The sequence below is a fragment of the Macrosteles quadrilineatus genome, unplaced genomic scaffold (genome assembly GCF_028750875.1).
Source record: "Macrosteles quadrilineatus isolate MER2022 unplaced genomic scaffold, UCM_ALF_1.0 Scaffold_9__3_contigs__length_116548681, whole genome shotgun sequence".
Taxonomy (NCBI): Eukaryota; Metazoa; Arthropoda; class Insecta; order Hemiptera; family Cicadellidae; genus Macrosteles; species Macrosteles quadrilineatus.
In genome coordinates, this window is record NW_026542602.1 from 102,251,620 (window position 1) to 102,270,739 (window position 19,120).

General features: G+C 39.1%; 2 protein-coding genes across 3 annotated transcripts in view; both read left to right on the forward strand.

Annotated features, from left to right (window-relative positions):
• The window catches only part of LOC129002610 (cationic amino acid transporter 2-like), a 33,029-nt gene extending 21,694 nt beyond the window's left edge, over positions 1-11,335 (forward strand). For both annotated transcript variants that reach the window (XM_054430545.1, XM_054430546.1), the window contains exon 15: positions 10,950-11,335. In XM_054430545.1, coding sequence (XP_054286520.1) covers positions 10,950-11,044 — 95 coding nt within the window. In that variant the 3' untranslated portion in view covers positions 11,045-11,335. The remainder of the gene's footprint in view (positions 1-10,949) is intronic.
• Positions 11,336-14,614: 3,279 nt separating this feature from the next.
• The window catches only part of LOC129003685 (uncharacterized), a 49,156-nt gene continuing 44,650 nt past the window's right edge, over positions 14,615-19,120 (forward strand). The window contains exon 1 of the mRNA XM_054431984.1: positions 14,615-14,623. Within this exon, the coding sequence (XP_054287959.1) occupies positions 14,615-14,623 (9 nt within the window). The remainder of the gene's footprint in view (positions 14,624-19,120) is intronic.

The following is a 19,120-nucleotide window of genomic DNA, read 5'->3' on the forward strand; positions in this document are numbered from 1 at the left end:
ATTTCAGGTTTCTGAGGGAACAGCCGAATTGAGGCGCATATTTAGTTGGACAAATTGATCAACTAAATAACAAATGTCAACTATTCTACGACCGGTAATATCACAGTTGCCCAAACAGTCAGTCGGATCAGATGATAGCGTGGAATTGTCTACAAAGCCCAGGCGCATATTGTATTGACATGTGTGGCACGATCCTGGCAGTGCAGCACAGCACAGATCGGAATTGGGCAAAAAGTCTGTGTTGCACAGTTGACATCGCATATTGGGAAGCAGTGTCGTACAGTTCTCGTATAGGAGTGACACAGTTTCTTGTGTTAACATGTTGTTAAATTTAGGATTTCAGTTCTAAGTCAGATTCAGGTGCTGATCTAGATTTATTGTTACTTCTTCACCAGAGAACAAGAAAGAAAGGGCGAAAAAATTTACAATATTTAGTAATTTTCGTATTTTCTGCCAGATTTCATTCTTGTAATTACTCTTTATATACTTACTATGACTGGTAACGTAAAAACTGGATAAAAACGCACAATTTCTATTAATTATCCTCTAGATCCGTCACAAAACACTAGTCAACCCGGCGCAGGTGAGCAATGCGGCACAGACACTTGTGACTCAACCACAAGTGCGCGTAGTCCACGTGCGGGACTGCACTGCCCTGCCATGCGCTGCGCCATAGGCCCGGCGCATATTGAGACGCAGTCGGAGCAGCGCAGCGTAGTGCAGCGCAGGGCAGTGTTTTGTAAACCATGTATTTGCTAGGACACGCGCATATTATGGCGCAGCGCAGCGCAGGGCAGTGCAGTCCCGCACGTGGACTGCGCGCACTTGTGGTCGAGTCACAAGTGTCTGTGCCGCATTGCTCACCTGCGCCGGGTTGACTAGTGTTTTGTGACGGATCTAGAGGATAATTAATAGAAATTGTGCGTTTTTATCAATTTTTTACTTTACCATTCATTTTAAGTATATAAAGAGTAATTACAGGAATGAAATCTGGGAGAAAATACAAAAATCACTAAACATTGCAAATTTTTTGCCCTTTTTTTCTTGTTCTCTGGTGAAGAAATAACAATAAATCTAAATCAGCACCTGAATCTGACTCAGAACTCAAATCCTAATATTTAACAACATGTTCACACAAGAAACTGTATCACTCCTACACGAAAACTGTACGACACTGCTTCCCAATATGCGATGTCAACTGTGCAACACAGACTTTTTGCCCAATTCTGCCCTGTGCTGTGCTGCACTGCCCGGACCGTGCCGCGTGCCGCACAGCTCGATATGCGCTTGGACTAAAGGCCCGGCGCATATTGAGACGCAGTCGGAGCAGCGCAGGTAGTGCCGCGCAGGGCAGTGTTTTGTAAACCCATAGATCTCTATATAATACAACGGCGCAGCGCAGGGCTGGGCAGTGCAGTCCCGCACGTGGACTGCGCGCACTTGTGGTCGAGTCAGGCCCGGCGCATATCGAGACGCAGTCGGAGCAGCGCAGCGTAGTGCAGCGCAGGGCAGTGTTTTGTAAACCACATGTTTGCTAGGAAATGCGCATATTATAGGTAACAAATTTCCATCCTCTTCCCCACAGCTCATCGCCTCATCAGCAATCAGCTCCTCGACATCACTACTTAGTTTTCTTTTTCTACTTCCCACAACACCAAAATCTCTCAATACTCTCCACTCAGCCAACCTTTCACCACCTCTGTTTTTCGCCTTTCTTCGCAACGGTCGTTTTTTATTTCCTATAATACCACACCCGTAAATAAAAAGAAGCACAAGAAATGACTTTCTACATTTGTAAGTAAGTGGCACTACGAATTATTACTAGGGAACTCTAAACGTCACTGGACTTGTGGACACAGCAGACCAAATAGGATGCTAGCCTAGAACATAACCTCACAGTTCACAATAATGTCTAGGGTGGAATTGGCGCGTTTTTTCAACATTATCACGTGACTTGCGAAAATGAGAAATACAAGGTGCAATGTGTCTCGTGGTTACAGTGTGTACGGCCGAGACGTCGGCCAAGGTGGGAGGGGGTAGCTATCTATGCTGTGATCGACCTAGAGGATTAGGAGATTTCCTTCCCTACAGATAACATCTTGTCTCGGTGGTGTAGTGGTTAGCGCACCGGAGAAACGTTTCAATTAAAGGTTACCGGTTCGAAACCTCAGGAGGCACAAACTTTTTGATTCGATTCGATTTCTTCATTATCGTTATAGTTTATAGTTTGGATAGGTTTCGCACCGTTTCTGGCATTATTTATTTTTTGACCTACACCGCATCCCGGTCGAGGTCAAGCTTCTTGGCGCGGAGAACACCCTGGATGTAAAGTGACACACAGGTCCAATTGTCCTCACCCTCCATCATCATCGGTATGACCGTGTCCACCGACAGCAGTCCTACGAACTGTTGAGCCTCTAGGCGGGGCCTTTCCCAATGCTGGCAGTGGAAGAAAGTGTGTTCCACGTCATCGGGAATGCCTGGGCAGTATATGCAATCGGGTGACACGGCTTTGCCCATCCTGAACAAGTACGACCGGAAAAAGCCGTGACCCGTCAGAAATTGGGTGAGGTAGAAGTTCACCTCTCCGCACCGCCGATTAACCCAAGGTTGGACCTGTTGTATCAGTCGCCTGGTCCAGAGCCCTCTTGTCTCCTGTTCCCAGCTCTCCTGCCACAGCTGGAAGGTCCGGGTGCGTTCCTCAATACTTGCCTGGTCCTCCCCACGGCGCTGATAAATTGCCTTCCTCTCCGCCGCCAAAAGTTTGACGGGGATGACTCCAGCAACCACCAGGACGGCGGGTTCGGACACTGTTCGATAGGCAGATGCTACCCTTAGTGCTGCCTGACGCTGCACTCGGGCGAGCCGCATCCTATATACCTCCTTATTGAGAGCGTCTGCCCAGACCTCCGCACCGTACAGGAGCACTGACTGGACCGCAGACATCAACAGCCTTCTGCGGCTGGACCGTGGACCTCCGACATTGGCCATTAACCGACTAAGGGAAGAAACCATTTTAGCGGCCTTGTCCGCCGTACGGGTGATCTGGTCTCGCCAGCTGAGCTTGCTGTCCACCATGACCCCAAGGTACTTTGCGGCACGAGTGGTTTGGACTTCAACGTTCCCCACCATCAAAGGCACGATGGTGTCAATCCTCTTTTTAGTCAGAATGACAATCTCAGTTTTGCTCAGAGCGAGCGAGAGACCATGTTCTGCCATCCATGCGTTAATGGTTCGCATGACTCGATTTAGTTTCAGCTGGGCAAGCTCAATGCTACGTGCAGCTATTAAAGCCGCAACGTCATCTGCATACCCAACTAGGACGGTTTCCTCAGGCATCTCGGATCTCAAGAGGCTGTCGTAGGCGACGTTCCAGAGGTCCGGGCCCAGTATGGATCCTTGAGCAGCACCAGAAGTTACATCCATCGTCCTGGAGCCTTCTGTAGTGTCGTAAATGATGAGGCGGTACCGGAGGTAGTCCTCTATCATGCGCATGAGGTATGCCGGGACGTGGAAAGTGTTCTCCAGTGCGTCGAGCATATCGCACCACCTCGCGGAATTAAATGCGTTTCGCACATCAAGTGTTACAAGCAGCACAACCCGACGAGAATAGTTGTTAAACTCCTCAGCTCTCATTACGGCTCGCTTTACCTCCTCAATAGCGTCAACCGTTGACCGTCCCTTCCTGAAACCGTACTGACGAGGGGATAGATTCCCTGCAGCAACCACGGCTGAATTCAGTCGGGAACGGATCAACTTTTCCAAGACTTTCCCAGCAGTGTCCAACATACAGAGAGGTCTGTAAGAGGAGGGTAGGTCTGGGTTTCCTTTTCCCTTCCCCACGAGCACAAGCCTAGCTGTTTTCCAGCAGAAGGGAAACTTCCCCTCGGCCAGACAGGCATTGTACGTGCTCAAAAGGATTTGTGGGTTTATTGAAAAGACTTTCTTCAGGGCCTCACCAGGTACCCCATCCGGTCCAGGAGCCTTGTTGTTCTTCAGGGACAGAACGGCCGCCTCCAACTCCTCGAGACTGAAAAGCGGTACGTCGTCCACCCTTCCGAACTCCCGCAATGGACGCAGTGTGTGAGTCGGGAAAAGGGACTTTACGATCCTCTCCATAGAGGCCCCGTCCATAACGGAAGGTGGAGAGCGGGTGCCAAGCTTCTTGGTTACTATCTTGTAACCAAGGCCCCACGGATCGGAATCGACATCGTCCCTTAATTTCTCCCAGCAACTGCGTTTGCTCCGGTTAATGGCCCGGCGAAGAGACTTCCTTGCCACCTTGTAAGCGTCAGACTTAAGACGTCTATCTTCAGGTTCTCTAGCCCTGGTAGCAAGACGTCTGGCTCTCAATGCTGCCCGTCGTAGTTCTGCGATCTCGGTTGTCCACCAGTACACAGGTCGCTTATCGCACCGGGATATCCTGCGAGGCATTGACTCTTCGCAGGCCGAGACTATCAGCCTCATCAATGATGTAACTGATGTCTCTGCGTGAGCCACGCCGGATGCAGCAGGTACCACTGGCTCTCCCCGTAGTATGACTTCGGTGAATTTGGCCACGTCCAGCTTTTTGGTGTTCCACCGAACGGGCACCTGCCGAGACACGGTAGCTTGTCTCTGATGACTATCCATGACATCAAAAATGATGTACTGGTGGTCACTGGCCGTATAATCCTCTAGGACTCTCCAGGCTCGTATCCTCGGCAAGAGGGACTCAGATGCAAGCGTGATGTCTGGGATCGTTCCCCTCATTCCGGGACGCTGGAAAGTTGGCGTGTTGCCCTCGTTTATGACAACAAGTCCAGCCCTGGCAGCAAAGTCCAGGATGTACTTCCCCCGGGAATTAGTGAGAGTCATTCCCCACTCGACAGCCCTAGCATTGAAATCCCCCGCCACGACAACGTGCCCGGCGGTATCGCGCACGCTCTCTTCCAGGCGGTCTATCTTTCCACGAAAGTCACGGATAGCCTCGTTGGGGGTGAGGTATACACTAAAGTAAGTGACATCCCCGCACCGGACCCAAACGAATCCTCGGCCCTTCGCGTGACTCCTTACCTGCACTTTAGCTGTATTACGAACCCAGAACGCAGCAGTACCAAGTGTATCGGGAAACCAAAGAGATGGGTCCCTGTCCCGGTACTGGTACTGTTCGCTGACCAAGAGCGCGTCAACACCGTGTTCGAGGGCAAGCTGACTGAGAAGCGCGTCAGCCGTCCTGGATCGATCTACATTGCACTGGAGGATCCTTATCTTCGTGGTTGGGCTTTCGCTTGTTGTAGTGCGCCTTTAAATGCACTGCACTGCCCAGACCCAGCTATATGTTTAGCGTTTTTATCATTGAGGCCTTTCTCCTTACAGAGGAAACAGGTCTCAACTTTACAGTCCCTACGAGTGTGACCCACCTCCCCGCATCGAAGGCAGTTCTTGCCTCGGTCGGGCCCTTCGCAGTTTCGGGAGGAATGGCCGAAATCAAGGCATTTAAAACACCTCGTTACTTCCACCCTCCGTCTCAACCTGCAATTAACCCATCCAACCCTCAAATGCTGGAGTGCCAAAACCTTACTGGCGTTTGCGTCTGCCATTTCGGCGACCGCCATCCGCTGTTGACTCCGGTTTGGTTTCGTGAGCCACACCCTCAGACTAGCCGTTTGTCCGGCAAGCTCGGGGACAGCTTTTTTTAGGGCATCAATGACGTCATCCTCCGTTGACACACAATCCATATCCCGAACCTCGACGGACGTCTTGGGTTCGAGAGCACGAACGGTGCCCTGACCTTCCACAGCTGCCTTTAGTTCGGCAGCAAAGGCGGCTTTATCTTTAGACTTACCCAGTTCGAGGAGGACGTCCCCGTCCCGGGTTTGTCTAATCGACCGTACAACCGTGTCGGTTTGCTCTGGCTTAGCCTTGGCCTTGATAACACCCAAGACTTCGGCGAATGATCTTCCCTCCAAAGGCTTGACCAAAATTGCCTCAGTCCTGGGCTTTTTGGGCCGCGACTTTTTAGCGAGTGCCGAGCCAGGCACAGCTTGGGCCACGCCGGTCGATTGCGCCCTCACTGCCACATATGTCTTGGAGCCGACTTCCGCGTGCCTCAATTTCCTCTTCTCCTTTTTCGTAAGGCGCTTTTCCCACACAGTCCCAGATGGTGTTTCTACGACTGACCCCTTTCGGGAGCTACCCTCAATGGGTGTCGCAGGTTGCTGTGGCTGTTGAGGTTTCGCTGGAGCGGCAACTACGTCAGAGAAGGACGAAGTTTGGATAGGTTATGACAGTTTGATTTTATAATTATAAATTATGTAATTGAATTTTAGGCATTTAAAATTTTATTTTATAAACAGAACAATTTTTTAGACCAGCAGACTAATTCTTTCAAAAATACATCTGTAAATATTAGTTAAATTATGAAATTTGCCCGTTATCACATGAAATGAATATAATTTAATGCCTCAAATGTATATATTGTATTAAAAGATTTTATATTTCTACTAAACTGTATCTCGTTTCCAATCATTGCGTGGGACAGGAAGGCTCTGGCATATCATTTATGTTGATTGTACACATGTTGGTTTTGTACTTATATCAGTATAGAACTAAGAAATAGTATTTGATAAATTTACAACATATTTAATACGTGTATTCAAATTTATAATGTATTCAACACCACACCATTTCTTACTGTCCCCACCCCAGTTAATTTCCTTTAATTCAATAACTATAACTATGACAACAATAATCATAACAATAATTTCGTAACAATATTTGTTTCACATTAAATAAAAAAAGCTATAAAATTAGCAGCGCATGATGAATGTAGAATCATAATAACCTGATTTGAACTCCCGCCAAATGCGCGAGCGTGCTGCTATCTCACGGAGATCTGCCAGACTACTACGCCGAATTACCGCCGCGATGCGCAGCAAAAACATGCATTTTCTTAAACCATATCACGTGCACAGTTTACGTCGGATCTTCTTGAAACAAACTTTATTCGATAGATAATTAAATTTTGTAGGGGGTTTGCTTTTTCGAATTTCAAATATTCCTTTAGAAAATCCTCCACAAATTTGTAAACTTAAACAAGCGTATTTTTGCTATAATTATTTTAATATTTCTTTAATCGAAAAAATAAAAAGCAAACCCCCTGTAGAATTGTATTCTCTTTCCAACGACACATCAAACGTAGTTCTATGTTAAAAAATAACGGCGCTATATGGTTCAAAAGATTACATTGTTCTTATGGGGCATCAATCCAATATGGCCGACTGCTACTGCCCACTCTTAAAATATCAGCGGTTTGTTCTTATGTTGGAATGTATCTGACAGTGATCTGTTTCCCAGAGACCAACTGTCGAACATAATGGTATCTCGTCTCAATATGTTTAGAGCGATCGTGGAACATTGGATTGTTCATAAGTTTAATCACACTTTGATTGTCCACATGTAGTATAGGAATAGACTTTTCTTCAAATTGCGCCAATCTCTTTCACAAGACGAAGGGATTTACAGGTCTCGCTAGCGGCAACATATTCTGCTTCCATTGAAGATTGGGAAACACACCATTGAAGCTTACTCTTCCAAATAGTCTCATCAAGATTGCCATTCAAAAATGCTGTTTTAACATCAAACTGTTTGATAGCAAGATTGTACTGAACTGAATAGCCTAACATAGTTCGCATCGTCTTAAACCGAGCTACAGGGCTGAAAGTGTCAACATAATCAATACCAGGACAATGAATAAATCCTTTTGCGACCAAACGCGCCTTGTAACGAATGATCTCGTTCTCAGAATTTGTTTTCAGTGCAAATACCCAGCGATTATCGATGACTTTTCTTCCTTTTGGTTGATCAACCAAATCATAAGTTTTATTTTTTATTAATGAATTTATTTCTTCATCCATAGCGGATTTCCAATCGACGACATGCTCAGATCTAATTGCTTCATCATAATTTTCCGGTACTTCGTTTGTAAGTATTGCAGAGGCTAAAAGCTCATTTTTATCTCTGTCACTGACACACATGACAGAATCATCTCTATATCTCATAGGTATTTTTATTACATCACGTTTTCTCAGGTTATAAGTCTCCTCTTGTAATATATCACCTGGAATAGCGTTATCATCACTAGGACACAGAATGTCTTGCTCATCAGTATCATTGGTTCCTGGATACACAATATCTTGCTCTTCTTCATGGAATATATTGTCCTGATTACTGTCAACAAGCTGATTTCTGGTCTCATAATTTAGAATTGATTGCCTACTGTCAAGGGGATCATGCTCGATATCATTGCTACTCTCTTCAATGTTAAAGTAGTGTTTATCATCGTTATTGTTTATTTTCTTCAAAATAAAACATGATTCTTTTGGTGGAATGACCTTAACAACCATATTATACAATTGATTAGCTGTATTAAATATAGCCAAAGCAATGATTGTTCCATTTTGAGAAAACACCCATGACTTACCATCGTTTTTCACAGTCTGGTGAATGCCTTTTTCACCTGCTTTCCTCACAGAGAATAAGTTACAAGCAACATCAGGACAGTACCAAACATCATCGAAATACCTGTAAGTCCACTGTTTACCATCAAAAACCATAACGTCTATTTTTCCTGACCCCAAGGCCTGAATATGAACACCTTGGCGAGCACTGTCCATCTTTTTAGGAGTATCAAATGGTTTGTAAGTGGCGAACCAGTCCCTGCGGTTTGTCACATGGTGAGAATTATGGACATTATAATATGAATAAATTACATCTTTAACAAAAACAATATCTTGAACAAATTAAGTTTTAAGGCTACCGGTATTGTTTATGAAGATTGGGCCCAAGTCATGTTCTTAATTATCTCTTTTTAGTTGTACTTACATTTTGACCAGTGTGATCATCACTAACTTCACTGTTATCCATATTTTTTCACTTAAACACTAAAATCATTATACATCTACTGTAAATATCACATATTAGCTCACAGTATTATAAATATAACACAATGTAAACATACAAATTACAAATATATTAAAACTGCTTTATAAAAATTAAAATAATAGCACACAACACGCAAAACACCAATATAGAGCAAAGCACAGACTGATGCAACGGGGTATTTCCTGTTACGACAGGCAAGGAGTTCGATCCTTGTTCCTAAAATGCACCAGCATTTGATCGTTATTCTCCCGTTCTGTTACACGTATACTTTCTGAATGATTACAAGGAATCTGAACGTTTTTCCCATGTATCCTTACAATGATACTATTCGGCAGCATCAGCTGATTTTAATGATACATTCATCTCAATTTCCGATTTTTTTGGAGTTATATATCGTTTTTTCCCTGTATATTATTTTACCATGAAAAAACAGAAAAATTGATTTTAAAAAAACCCCCGGCTCTGATTGAAATTCCTCTGTTATGGTCCTTATAATTCTGAACCAAATAGTGCAACCCTCTATTCCTGTAAAAATTACGGTTCAAAAGTCAATGTAACTTTTGTGTTATTATTTATTACCAATTAAATATCATAGTTACTCTCATCGCTTACCCATGATAAAGGTTGTTGACGAGGTAATGGGAGAAAGTATGTGTCAGATTACTGATACCATTTATTTTATTTATATTGTAAGTGAACTTACTATATAAGCATAAAAGTTATTATTTGAAAAATTTTTAGATCAAAATAAGATAATATATTTTTCAGGAGAAATAGATAAATTTGTACAAAATGTAAATGCCAGAAAGCCTGTCTCAAATCCTCAAGTTTAAACTAGCACGAGTTTACACTCAGTTGAAATCATGTCAGATTTGGTCAGCAGTAAAAAGCAGTATTAAATTTAGTATTAGCCTACCTATCATAAATCAGCTGTAATTTGCATTGATCACATTCCTGTGCTGACTGTAATCTTTAATATCGTGATCATTTTCATTATCATCATCACCTAAGGTAACCAAAACATCATCGTCTTTCATGATCACAGTAAAATCCCAGTATCTCCCGCGGTAACAGAAACATCACCATCATTGCCTCCTGCGATAGCAGCCAAATCCCTATCGTTCACCGAAACATTATCATCAGCGGCATAATCCTGAACATTTCACACAGAAACAGGAATGTTATACTCGCTATCCGCATACGCGGCAATATACAAATATCACCCGCGGTCATGTAATCATCATTGTCTTCTGCGATCACGGAAATGTTATCATCACCATCGTGGCATAATTATGAATAACTAACACAGTTACATGGTCATTATCATCGCACCTTGTATCTGTCCTATGCAATCAACATTTTGGGTTTACATAATTCTTTGTTGCTTTCCGGATCTTTTGCCCCAGCTTTTTCTCTGTATTTGACAGCCCTGGGCGCTGGTTGGGGACTGTACGGTGCTGCTACCTGTTGCTCTTGCTGAACTACATCTATAAACACCAGTATGCAGCATAAGCTATACTGTGGCTCTTCAGTTTGTTGGAACAGAACTTAAACTATTTCTTGCCCTTCTCTTTCCATTGCCAGTTGCCACACATTCGCTGTGAATTCTTTTTTTTCTTCATACAACCGTTCTGTTTACTATTAAATGAATTGCTTAAACCCTGCTTTACTCATGCAATTCCATTGCACTTCACAAAGCACATTTGGTTAACATCCTTGCTGTATTGGAGAATACTTAGCATGATTTCACGTGTTAGTTAAAAAAATGTTCTTATTATTCAACTTCTTTCCGGATGGTACTCTTACAATCATTTAATTCTACTTGTTTATTTTTGTGTACCGATACTTTTATATCCAACTTTTCCTTATTTTATTCGAAGAAAGGATCTTCTTATTTCTGATTAGTTTAATACTCTTCCAGCATTTGATATAATTTAACTAAAAAACTGAATAATAGTATTAATCTGTGAATTTTAATTTCAACTTTTCAACACTTGAGTAACTTTTTCGAAATATTGTTGCAGGATTACTCATCTACTTCTTTTATGGACTGAAACACAGTAAAGCAAATAATGAATCTGACAAGCCAATCTACGAACGGCTTCAGAACAGTGACTAGTCTAAATGTTAGGTTTTGTTTTGTCTTACTACAATTTGTAAGTACAAGTTTGTTACATCTTTGTTTGTTAAGAATTTTTTTTAACATCGACCTTTTACTAGCCAATATTTTGCTTTAGCAGTATTAAACTTGGGAGGATCTGGTGTATTATTAAGTGATAAGCAAGTGATCATTTTATACCAGGCATAATCTGATAAAATAATAATTCTTTATTTTATGTTTTATCAAAATTTATAAGCAGGAGTTTAGTCTATTAGTCTATTGTATTTACAACACATTTTGCATGTAGGCTAGTTGAAATATGTTTTTTCGAATTTAATCTATTTGTTCTATACCATTTTAGTGTACTTTAATTTGTTAATCTTTTATTATATTTGTATTTCCATTAGAATTTATAAAAGTTATGATTTATTTAAATTTACTGTAGGTATACTCTTTACTTGAATAATAATGCTGTATTGAACATTATTTGTTGTTTGTTAGATTGTGATTTCCCTTCTACAGTAATATTAAGATTTATGTTGTTTTATTCGTACAAAGATTGCATTTTTTAGGGCCTTATAAGGTATATACCTTATAAGGTCAACTGTCCACAAATTACAATGTGATTAGATAGAGGATATTTTACTTTTCACCCATTACATAATTTTATGTATAGATAGTTATTTTTCTTTTATTGAAAAATAAATGTGTTAATGTTATGTTGTTCAATGAGAGTTAAGTTTTTTAGATTTAATATGTAATTCATGTGATATGTGTGATGTTAGTACAGTTAGTATTTAGGACAGATATTTTGTGTTAAAAAAGTAAAGCTGTAAAAACCCGTTCCCTGTTGTGCCTTAATGGCTGTTAGTCAAAACGTATTTTCTGACTAAAATCAATCTGTAAATTCTGTTCTTAACCTCTTTATAGTGATGTATGGTAGATTTGTTGTACTATGAAAAACTTCACAAAATGGAATGTGTATATTAGATGAGAAAATGGGGGTGAATTTGAATTTTAGAAGCTATGTAAAATTACATGGATATTTTGAGAAACAAAAAACTCTGACTTTCAAATAGACTTCATTTAGTGGGCGTTCAAAGAGTGCATCTAGTTTTTATCTCATTTCAATGCCATATCACCTCTCTGATTCTTTGGATCTGCCAAGTGCTACATGACTGTGTAAACAAAACCTTGATCACAGAGAAGTAAAATACAGAGGATACGTTGGATTGTACATTTAAGTGGTGTCTAGCTCTAACACCAGTCTCTGGTTTCTAGATTAAATTCTATTTGTTCCCTTCCTCTCTCCTTTCCCCCTAGCCCTCACGCTCTACAGCCCTCACGTTGTAGGAAGACCCTGTGTGCTACAACTGCTGTACAACAACGCTATGTGGGCATCCTTGCTCATTACAAGTACATTTCCGCCCCAACTTACCAGAGCTAAAAGATCACGGTTCTCTCATAAGCTTGTATCCTCTGTATCTGACTTGACTTCTCCGTGTCTTGATACACTACCTGTCAATGCTACAGAATGTAACATTATACATTTTGCTGTGAAAATAACAATGCTTATCGCTTTTGGTATAATTTACTCATTACAAAACATGTTATTTTTACTTACTAGGTTACTATAGGTTAATAAATAAGCCACATTGACGTAATAAATTTATATACTTTTCATTTTGTAGCTTTTAAAACCCTTCTTTTGATTAACCTTATTATTTAATATTTACTCCATTCTGGATCTTCCGGTGAGAGTTGCATCAAATTTGTATTTACACAATTTACAAAACCCTTTCCATTTACACTTCGCCCACTCTACGATGTGTCTCATCCTCATCAGTGATAAAGCTGAGACTTTTTTAAAAATAACAATTTGACCCAGCTCTCATCGGACAACCTAGAACGTAGTGGTGACACATGCCACTTAACACATTTGCTGCGGCCCGTCAATGACAGGCGTAGACCTGGTGCGGTGCAGTGTAGAATGAACCTGATTGCCGGTTGATCGGCTTTCAAATATTTCGGTCTGACGAATAGCAAATAACGTTCCCTGATGTGCTGCTTTACAAAAAGAGTCGGCGTATTTCGATAAAACACCCACAGATAGTAGCACTACTTGGGAGGTAGCCGGTTCTATTGTATTGCCAATTGGAGGGAGGAAAACGGGACAAGTTGATTTCTAAGCTAGCCAGACAGGGATTTTACAGGGAAATTTACAACCAACCACAATTAGAGACACAATACTAACGCTTACCAACCGTCCTCGGCTTGATCCTGAGCCACACTGACTGGACAAACAATGCATTGCACACTCCCTGGTGACGCAGCCGTTTCGCACCACGGCACGCCATGCGTCACCGCAGCAAATGTGTTAAGCCTACAAATAAAAATTTTACATTTACAAGTTTTTTAAATTGTTTTATTTTACCTGAAAGTAGGAACAAACTAGTCATAATGTATCAGTCAGTAGATAAAAATAAGAGTGGTTTAGATGGTCAATTTATTCAACTTGATCTTCTTTTATAAGTAGATAACAATCAATATTAGGATACATTAATGATCGCTTTTATTACAATGTTGTTGGTATTGTTAAACATGGGGACTTTGACTAATTGACATGGATGTGTCTATAGTTTTTAACTATGTGTATTTTTAATACTAGGTTTTTATTGGATTGAGTAAAATCAAAAGAATATGTAAGTGTCAGTCATATTCTAGTCTTTAGGAAACTAACTCCAGTAAATGTTCTCGAATAAATTTACCAAAAGAGTGCCTAAATATGATCTTATTATACATTTTTTTTTTATATCGAGTTCTTGACATTTTTCTGATTTATTTTTAAAACACTCAAGGATTATAATATGCAACACGTTGATTTTTTTTTCACACTAACACATAAATGTGTATTTTAAGGTAAATAAGTAAATATAAAAGCTGAGTGAGTATAGTGAAGTGTAATTATTTGTAGAGTTATGATATCTGTGTATGGACAAATGAGTTGGCTTTTAATCATAATGCCAATCATAAGCTCAATGAACTGTGTTGTACTGTATGGTTAAGTTACGGATTTATATCTTATTTGCTATATTTTCCGTTGTTATTGATTGTTGCCGTAGTATGATTACCTATAAAAAATATCTGTAAACTTTTGTAAGACAATAAAGAGGTTTATTTTATATCACTTTTTGCCTTTTTATTGTTTAGGCCTAAAGCTCACAATTAATAACCTTTTGGGTTTTCTTGAGTTGGGTTTCTGCCACAGTAATGCTTCCCCCATAACATGTAAAATTTGGTTAACATTTTCTGAAACCAATAAATCTTGAATTTTTCTTAGACTTCAAAGCTCAATTTTTAGTTTGCTCCAAAAACAACACAAAACAGCTTTTCACCTTCCTATTATTTTAAAGTTACCTAATGTATTGGACAAAGTCTGAATCACAGCCATGTCAACACAGTTGTAATATTTGATGAAACTTACGACACAAGTGACCAAATCTACTAGGTAAATATTTTTTAATGACATTCCATGATTTTTTTCATCAATAAAAAAGAAACTTTTGATAGACACTATTGTTATACAAAATGGAGAAGGTGAGAGCTATAAACCCATTTTGGATTGCTTTAAATCAATTATTTCTTTACATTAGTTAGTAATTACTAAACAGTTAAGTCACAATCAGTGATCACAAGCTGCTATCTTGAACTTCTGTTTCAAAATTTCAAATGCACCACTGTAAAATTTCTATTTGTTAAATTGTAAATTTTGTAATACGTTTTTGTTGCAATTCAATGAAGAATAAAGTCGATGACAAACCATTTTTGGCAGAGAAGAAAAGGGGGAAAATGCAGAGTGATTTAGACGACTCTTTAAGCCACAAAATATTGAAGGTTATAGCCCTAATACTCTTTTCCCCTCTTTGCTGAACACAGTGTTTCCTTACATCTCGGCCAGGTTAATTCTTTATTCTCAAATTGTGTGGGTAAAAACAAGTTTTAAACATTAAAGTGCCTCTAGTTTCAAATATTCTTTGATGTTTGAAGTTTGGGAGAATGGCAAGGATACCTATTTTTTTTTTTTTTTAAGGTTGCGTTTTACTTTAAGAGAAGCAGGAAGGCTTGAAATTATAAAATAGTTTATGTATGTGGTTTAAATGTTCCTCTTTGTGATTTTTTTAATAGCTTTTGGATTATTATGGCTCCCTTCATGTGAAAACTATTTAGTACTGAAATTCATCCACACAGTTCACTAAACTTAAGTGACAACATCTCAGGTTTAAAACATGTTATTCATTTTTTAGGAAATTTGTTTTAATTATGCAAATGTACTTTATGGGCTTGAAACAATATTGAGCAGAGGTAACATACTTTCCAATACTTTTCCAATGACAATGATTCATCCGCCTGTACCATCCATCGATCTCTATGTAGTATAATAGAGATCGTTGGTACCATCTGGTTCACGTCAATGTGATGTCTACTTGCACTATCTAAAGTCAATGCTGCATATGTTTCTTGTAAATGAGAGATCTACTTGCAGGATCCAAAGTCAATGGTTAATCTGGTTCTCATAAATATAATGTCTATTTGCAGTATCTAAATTCAATAGTACATCTGGTTTACAGAAATGGAATGTCTACTTGAATTATCCAAAGTAAATCCTACATCTGTTTCACGCCAACGGCATGTGTAGAGTACTTTCAGTACGTACCAAAGTCAATGGTACATCTGTTTGGCATAAATGAGATGTCTACTTGCAGTATCCAAAGTCAGTGGTATATTCGATCACATAAATGGAATGCCAGTATCAGTATCGAACGGTCAATGGTACCCCTGCCGTGGTTCACATAAATGGAATGTCTATACTTGCAGTATCCAAAGTCAATCCTGCATCTAATTCCACCTAATTCACATCAATGCGCGATGTCTACTTGCAGCATCTAAAGTCAACAGTATATTCGATCACAAGTGGAATGCCTATTTGCAGTGTCCAAAGCCAAAAATAGCATTATTTGTTTCACATAAATCATATAAATGGAATGCCTATTTTTGGAATAACTTAAGTCAAACTAGTAGCTTGTAGGGGCAAAAGCTCCTATTTTCGAGCCCTATTTTTAACACTATAAATTCCTTAAACTCGCTATTCCTAATCTAAAATAACAGAATGTGTAGTCAAAAAATATTTTATAATGAATACTTTAGGCCTAATACAGTAAAATCTCGTGTAACTTAAGTTTTTTTTTTTTTTTTTTTTTTTTTTTTTTTTTTATCTCTGAATCACTGAACAAACTATAAAATGGATAAAATTACCTGAATAATACTGCCAGAGTGATTATGTATGATCCTTATGGATGACGCGCTTCGACTAAATCCTCATCTTCAGATCTTGCATAAGAACATTAATCAAACTGGCTTTTTGAAAAGGTCGTCAAAAGTTTAAGTAACAACAAAATGTTAATAATAATATAAAATTTTGTCTTTAGGCCTACTATTTGTTGCATGTCCCAGTTTGTATACAGAGTGTCCCAGACCACCCAGCCGGCTTCTATAGCTCTAATATGAAAGCAAATAGAAACCTATCTGCAACTGGAACCCCCTATTTCGTCCCCAAGGAATTCAGCAAAACTATTTTCTTAACCAAAAAGGCACCCAAAAGGGCAGATTTTTGGGGGTTGGGGTGGTTTTTGGGAAATGTCAAATGTAAGGGGGGGTCGAGTTATACCTCATTTATACCTCAAGGTCTTGTCCTGAGTATTTTAGTGGAAAATTTTTAAATTATTTTTATCCTTATTTAAAGGAGCTTTGCTCACTTCGCCTGCCCCGCTCAACAAGAACCGTTTTATAATTTTTAAACAATGTAATATTTCATTTAAAAGTTTATTAAGGTTTTATACTTTGTAAAAGAGTATACAAAGGACAGCTCTAATCAGTTAAACTCCGAGTTATGAGACAGTCATAAGATGTAATATTTTTTATAAATTATGGCGGATATTTTCACTTGGGTATTAGTAGCTCCGAGGTGTTAAGCTAGGATTAATCCTGCCCAAGCTGTGGAAAACTACAGTGGTCTCACATTTCACCTCCCCCCCTTCCTCTTCTTCACTTCCGCTTTTTAACTCCCTTTCCAAAGCCCAATGACTTAGATTTTGACAAAGAACTGGCATTTGGTAATTGAAAGTTTTGCCAGTGGTTAATGTACTTTTAAACCAATTTTTATTCATATTTGTCTCCTAGATTAAAATATATTTTGTATAAAAATATAGAGTAATGAGTAAAGGGGCAATATAACCTCTTCGTTACTTTCTCCTCCTATATACCATAGATTATGGAGAAAGTATTGTTTTCGTCAAAACTTTTGAGTTTGAGTTTTGAGTGGATATATCCATTTTGGGTCCCCCTGGACACAAAAAAGTTGTTTTTGAAGAGATGTCTGTGTGTTGTTAGGTACCAACTTACTTTGCTAAATCAAAATTAAATTTAGGAAATAATACATTTTGCCTTTCTGTGACTGTATATTTTACAGCTCTTTAAAAGTTAAATTTTTAAACTATTTTTTTATTTGTTTACTTTATAATCTGTTCTATAAATATGATGAACAAAAAGTAAAGGGTATGAAATACAACAAGTAGAGCCTAAAACGTAAGCAAATAATAAAATATATCGGGATGGATAACATTATTTGAATGTCACCATAATGCATGATACAGTTGAACCTTGATAACAAGTCTCTATTATCAAATAAGACTTGCTATCAAGGTTCACTGCTTATCAAGGTTGTAGTTAAGGGTACCTAATACAAAATCAGGGGTGTTTGAAAATTATATTACTATAAGGGCGCCTGTTATCGAGGTTCAACTGTATAAACAATCAATAATTTACTATGTACTAGTGGTCGTCCAGAGGTCGAAAACTCGACCGAAAATATGTACCTAATGTATTTTCTCTATTTTCTATTTTCACCAACGCTGTTAATAAATCTGCACATCTACAGGTAAACATCTTTCTAACAATATGCGTAGATTTTCCCTGCGATGCACACGAGCTGAGAAAACAGGTTTTAAAGAAACATGCGTGCCTATTAATATATAGATAGATAGATAACAATTTTTAGTGTATTTGAAACCATAACGTAAAACAGATTATGAATAAAATTTGTTGCATAACCGTTAAATGGTAGCAATAAGAAATAGTATATAATCAGAACCTGGATGGTTGTTGATTGGTAAAATAGCTCAAACGTAGGTTAATCCAGCACATACGTACTTGAAAATACGTGACATTCAAATAAACCCGAGAAAACGATTCTCGAATCTCGATATTCGATTGTTAAAGTCTTCCAGATGAATGAGCATTCCAAGCAAGACTAAAATGTTTGCACGACTGATACAGATAGCAGTTGGGTCAAATGTTTACATCATACAAAACTGGAATATTGTCTTTACAGTTTGTGAACTGTGTTATTTTTTGTAACTTATAATGCATAATTATTTGATTCCTCCTTTTGATTTCCACAATTAATTTGCATTACTTTATAGTTAAACAATCGCCAACTCTCTTGAATTAAGTGTGTGTTTAAATAACTGAGGTGTCCGTTTTGTGATTCTAAGATGTTTGCTCCTGATTAGACTTCAAGGAAAGGTTTTAAAAGGTTTAATTCTAGATTTTTGAGCCTATCGGTCATAAAGCTTAGCATGAGAGACTATTTTAATACCTATGTTTTCGTCACACTGCATCAAAACAGCCATCTTTAATACATGCGTCGTGGGTCTAAAGTAGCTTTAACTCCCTAGGGAATGAAAAGCCTTTTTAGTCAACTTTTGTAAACATTGATTGTCAGCAATTACATGTATCGGAATTATTTATCGATTTATTTAATCGGTTGCAGTCTATTCTTGCATTCTTGTAAATAGTTCGACATATCGATAGTGTAATGTACACTAACACAATCGTAACAGACGACATGATTGAATTACTCACTAAAAAGCTGGTTATTTGCATTAGTAAAATTGATAACAAATTGACAGTCGTTTTGAGAGGCTATCTTTACATGAAAAGCATTTTCGTTTGCTAATATGTTTTGCTAGTAGTTGC